This window comes from Coffea eugenioides, chromosome 5 (genome assembly GCF_003713205.1).
Source record: "Coffea eugenioides isolate CCC68of chromosome 5, Ceug_1.0, whole genome shotgun sequence".
NCBI classification, from domain to species: Eukaryota; Viridiplantae; Streptophyta; class Magnoliopsida; order Gentianales; family Rubiaceae; genus Coffea; species Coffea eugenioides.
Window position 1 is genome coordinate 43408986 of NC_040039.1, and position 5847 is coordinate 43414832.

At 41.5% G+C, this 5847-nt stretch overlaps 1 protein-coding gene across 1 annotated transcript; it reads left to right on the forward strand.

The window, feature by feature from the left end:
* Nucleotides 1-546: 546 nt before the first annotated feature.
* LOC113769829 (putative disease resistance protein RGA3) lies at nucleotides 547-4916 on the forward strand. The gene is made up of 2 exons (XM_027314130.1): nucleotides 547-4113; nucleotides 4372-4916. Exon 1 carries the CDS (start codon nucleotides 677-679, stop codon nucleotides 4109-4111), a length of 3435 nt encoding a protein of 1144 aa, XP_027169931.1. The 5' UTR covers nucleotides 547-676; the 3' UTR covers nucleotides 4112-4113; nucleotides 4372-4916.
* The last annotated feature ends 931 nt before the right edge of the window (nucleotides 4917-5847 follow it).

The following is a 5847-nucleotide window of genomic DNA, read 5'->3' on the forward strand; positions in this document are numbered from 1 at the left end:
AATTCTATATCTGTGGAGCTTATCTTGGGCTCCTCCTGTTGTGTTGTGGATGGAAATTATACAACCAAATGCTTTTGTGATGCTTCCATGGGAATTTATATTCTTGCTCCTTTTGATTCTCTTATCAAGCTGATTTATTTCCATCAATTCTTTCAGAAGATAATGGTAATTCTTTCACCGGAGACTAGGGATCAATGGAAGATACATGCTGCTACATTGCTTTGTTCAAGAAACAAACAAAGGCTTTCTTTTTCTTTGGGTAATGTAATGTAAGCATAGAGGCACAGATAAGTTTTGTCACATGTGCAGAGATGATTGAAAATGCATTACTCGATTGCAAGTGTAGTAGTAACTTTACCCAAATACATGAATGCTGCCACGAAAACAAAAAGTTGGTTCGGTCCTACCTCAACTAACGTCTATGGACTGAATTATTTCAATGGTACCCACAAGCCGTGTGGTCCTGAATTGGTCGTTGGACATCATCTCTAGTCTTTTCTTGGAGCAGTACATTTCGTTTTGGAAAAAGATGAAATGAAAGAAAAGTAATGGATTCCCTGCTTTGTAACGCTGGCTGTTGAATGTTGACCATCTCTGCCTGCAAAAAATATTAGTTCAACTATTCAAACTTCAAACAAAGCATTTTACCTTCACCTGTTAAAGAGTTTCACAGTCGATGGCTGAAGCTGTACTTAGTTTTGTTAGTGTGATCTTGGATAAGATACTTCCACTTGCTGCCGATGAGATCAGCCGGGCATGGGGTGTAAAGAAAGACCTTCAGAAGCTTGCCGACAATGTACGGACGATGGAAGCTTTGATTTTTGATGCTGAATGCAAGCAATCAACAACCAAAGCCACCAAAGCCGTGCAGCTCTGGCTCAAAAGGCTCCGGTCTATAGCACGTGATGCTGAGATCGTGTTGGATGACTTCAGATATGAAGTTCTGCGGCAGAAGGTTAAGAATCGGAAGCGCGACAAGGTACGCAACTTCTTTTCTTCCTCAAATCCTATTTCCTTTCGTATAGAGATGGCTAACAAGATCAAGAATGTTAGCGCATCTCTAGAGGAAGCTTACAGAAAAGCAAATCAGATAGGGCTTCAACCAGCTCAACTACCCATGACATCTGCTGATCGCAAACAGGATCGGTCGACTGATCCTTTTGTGGACGAGTCACAAACGGTGGGAAGGGAGGCTGAGGTATCTGAAGTTGTGAGCTTGTTAATTAGCTCAGACTATGAGAAGGATTTACCCGTCATCTCAATAGTTGGGATGGGTGGCCAGGGTAAAACAACCCTTGCACAGATGGTGCTAAAAAATGAGAGTGTAACGAAGCATTTTGATAAAAAAATATGGGTTTGCGTGTCTGATGATTTCAAAGTGGAGAGGCTGTTGAACGAGATGCTTCAATCCCTTGGGGAAAAGAATGCTGAGACGACAAACAGGGAAGCATTGGTGAGGAAGCTTCAAGAAAATCTGAAAGGTAAAAGTTGTTTGCTTGTGCTTGATGATATTTGGAATGAGGATCCACTGAAATGGGATAGCATGAGGATATGTCTGTTGGCAATAGGGGGTGCTCCAGGAAGCAAAATATTGGCTACCACACGTAGTGATGAGGTAGCCTCAGCAATGCAAACATCTGGTTTGCATCATCTAGACATCCTCTCAGATGATCATAGCTGGATGCTGTTTGAAAAACTAGCTTTTGCAGACGGTGGTGCAAGAAAGACTCAAGATCTGGTGGACATTGGCAGAAGGATACTGAAAAAGTGTGGCGGCGTGCCATTAGCGATCAAAGTGATTGGGGGTTTGTTGTATTCCAAAAATGATGCCTCAGAATGGTTGAAGCTTGAGAAGAGTGAAATATGGAACGAGTCGGCCAATATTGCAAATCGAGTCATGTCTGCCTTGAAGCTCAGTTACGACAACTTACCTTCATGGTCAGTGAAACAATGCTTTGCAAGTTGTTCCATCTTCCCGAAGGACGCTGACATGGAAAAAGAAAAGCTTGATACAGATTTGATGGCCCAGGGATTGATTAATGATGCCAAGGGGGGAGGAGGTCATTTGCAAATGGAGGATATAGGCAGCGACTACTTCAACATATTGCTTCGGAGTTCTTTGTTGCAAGCTGGTTATAAGAATTCCTTTAATGAAATCGAGCGCTGTCGGATGCACGACCTTGTGCATGATCTTTCACTGCAAGTGTCAAATAATCGTTTCTTCAATACAGAGGATGGCATGGAAGTCAGTCATGATGATGAAGTTATGCATTTGACCATCATTGGGAGTCAAGGGAAGGTGTTAAAGAATATCGAAGGGATTCCTCCAAATTTACAAACGCTTTATTATCGTGGGGGTGATGGTAGTATGCTCGAAGACATCTTGGAAAGGTCTAGATACCTTTGTGTGTTAATAGTAGACTGCGAGGATGTTACTCATCTCCCGAATGCAGTGGGTGATATGAAACATTTAAGACATCTTGATATCAGTCGAACTGGTATCACCGCTCTGCCAGATTCGGTCACAAAGCTCTACAATTTGATGACCTTGAAAGTACGTTGCTTGGAAGAGATACCTAAGAAGTTTTGCAATTTAATTAACTTGAGGGATTTCGAGTTTTCTATGGAGGAGGACGGATGTTTGTTCCCTGGAATCGGGCAGCTGGCTAATCTACGGACGTTGCCCCCCTTCAGGGTAAGCCAAGACAATGGATGCCAACTTGAGGAGTTGGAACACTTGCGCCACCTCGGAGGCGAGTTAAGAATCTATGGACTCGAAAATGTGAGCAGCTTTGAATCCGCAGCAAAAGCAAAGTTGTCCGAAAAATCAAGCATTCAAAGTTTAAGACTTTCATGGGATGGCACGAAAGAAGATTGCGACGACAACAATATCAACAGTGTCATGGAAGGTCTCCAACCTCACCCAGACTTGAAAAGTTTAGCCATTTGGCGTTTCGAAGGTTCAAGGTTGCCGTCGTGGATGGTGGCAAAGGATCACTTGACGGTACTTCGGAATTTGGTGCACCTCAAGTTGAGCATGTTGGGCAAGTGTGAACAAGTACCACCACTAGGGGACTTGCCTTGTCTCGAGTCCATAAAGATCGTCTCCTTACACAATGTGAAGCGCATTGGGGCTGAATTCTATGGTCTCCTTGCACATCTCGATATTAATGCAAGGAGCAGCGCTTCTTGTAGTAGCAGCACCAGTAGCAGAGAGGCGAAACCAATCACTCTGTTTCCAAAACTAAGGCGTTTTGTGCTGCAGGACATGGGAAGTCTGGAGGAGTGGTCAGATGCAATGGTTCCCTCGGATTCTTCTTCATCAATTAAGGTATTCCCTAGTCTCCGGAACTTGGAAATCGAAGGGCTCCCCAAGTTGGCTTTTTTACCAGATATGGAGAACTTAACGTCTGTTACGGAGTTGAGGATAAGGGAATGCAGAAGTTTGGCTTGTCTAAGGAATTTGAATAGCCTCACATCTCTTGAATCCTTAGTCTTAGGAGGCTGCCCTGCTTTATTAGATGCTTCTCTGGATATGAAAAACCCCCAATCCCTACGTACACTAAGCATCTCAGGATGTGATAAGTTGAATCCTTCATTGAGTAATAATCTTGAGAAGTTCACATCGCTCGAGCGGTTGACGATCCATTCTCATGACCCTGGTTGTTGGCCAAGTATGGTTCTACACAGTCTAGCCAACCTCCGTGAGTTGGAACTCGGTGGCTTCTCTGACGACCTTGATCATTTCCCGTGGCCACACTCCATCACCAATCTCGTCTCGCTGGAAACACTTGTATTGCGTGGGTGGCCAAAAATCACGTCTCTCCCAGACCAAATTCAGCATCTCTCTACCTTGAGGATGTTAGAGATATGGGCGTTTGGGGGGTTGGAAGTTCTTCCAGAGTGGATGGGCAGCCTTCGGAATCTTCGATACTTGGTGATTATTGATTGCTCTAACCTCAGACAATTGCCCTCTGCAGAAGCAATACGACACCTCACCAATTTAGATGCACTGGGTATCTACAGGTGTCCTCTTTTAGCAGAGAGATGCACCGAAGGAAGTGGCGCAGAGTGGCCCAAGATTGCACATATTCCCCAAGTTTGGCTGTAACTGTAAGTAGTTAATATTTCCAATGTTCTGTTTTAATCTCTACTTATTCGGTTTGTTTAGAATTCTATTAGTACTTTTTTTTTTTCTTATATATAATCCCCGGAAGGAAAAAGGAAATAAAAAACGCTACTGCTTCCTTTTAAATGGCCATATCAATAATGTCAAATCCTGACTCTTCCTACAATTGCTCTTTACATTTTCTTTTCCGTAGATTCTTTCCTCCTCCTCCTTATCATTCATTCTTTTTTTTTTTTTTAAAGGGTCAGAATCAAGGCATCGTCTTCCACGTCGTGAACAGAAAATGCTCATCCGTCCGTCACACAAAAAAAAAAAGAAGAGCAGTTTTCTCAAACCGCCTTATTATTGATACCAGGTGTCTGCTGATTGTCTCATTTATTATCTCTCCTTTGAGGTGCATCTCTGTTTTTGTTTCAAGCTGTAACTTATGAAGATGGACACGAACCGGAAAAGTTGAAAGACAGATTCATTAAAGTATTGATAGACATTTTCCTTTTTAAATAGAAAGATTCATTACATTGTCTAAAAGACTTCAATGCACCAGGTTTTTAGTACTAGTAGTTATAGTAGTAGACTAGTAGGTATTTCCCTTGAGCCAAAAGTAGCCTTGCAAGCGTTGTCAGTCATTCTGGATTCCAGAAATTGTTTAATAAGGCTGCGTTTGGATTGATGAATTTGGATCTGAAGATGATTTTGACAAGGATGGAAGATTCAAAATCCTTACCTTTGTAATCCAATCATCCACTGTTTCGATTAATTAATCTCCATCTCCACCAGGAATTTCAAATCCTTGCTCTATTAAAGAAAGCCAATCATGTTATATTTGATAAATTTGTAGAAATATTTGTTATAGTGGCTCATATTTTGCATATTTAGGCTGTCTAATCAAACAGTGTATTTATAGCAAAAAATGTTTTTAAATTTCTCTGATTAATAACACCAGAAATTTTTCACTGCTAAATTCTTTTGCTCTCAATCCTGCTATTTACCCATCCAATTTGTCACTGCTACTGTCGAGGTCTAAACTTCGAACCAAGCATCCTTTCCAATGAAAATCTCATATTTCTAACGTCACATCATTCTGAATTCCGTAAGCTCATGTGGCAAACTCCATCCAAGTTTTGGCTACATTTTCTTGAAGCGGTACAGATTCCAATACACCACCATATGCCTACAGACAACCTTAAGGAAATGATGGCATCTTGATTGACATTTTAACATGAAGAATGGTTATTCACTCCGCTTCTTCCTTCTCAGTCACACTACTGATAGGCTGAAGTAATATATTGCTTTTGATTGAATTTGATTTGTAGAGCATGGCCTTAGGCGGAGAATACTTTGCAGTGAAATAGGGAAAGGAAAAAAACTACCAAGAGCAATTCAATGAGTTTTCAGAAGCCATCATCTTCACTGCAAAATGCAAAAACATGCAGCCCAACTACACTCTGCCATAAGTTGGAAAGGAATCAAGAAAAGAACCAATTCATTCTTTTTCTTATTTTGTTTCTGTTTTGAAATTATAGACAGCCAATCAATTGTATTGAAATATAACTGCTGAGTGCTGAGGGCTAGCTGCCCATGCACCCTAAGCATAGTCAGTGAAAAATGTATTGAAAGGAATGGTTATTCACTCCGCAGCATGAATCAACTAAAATGTTAGGAGTTTACCTCCCCTGGGCTGGGAAACTAGCCCTCCCAAGTTTAATTAAAAAAAAGGA

Bases quoted from the DNA above. Each gene is read 5' to 3' on its own strand.
- LOC113769829 (XM_027314130.1), top strand. From the start codon at position 677: ATGGCTGAAGCTGTACTTAGTTTTGTTAGTGTGATCTTGGATAAGATA.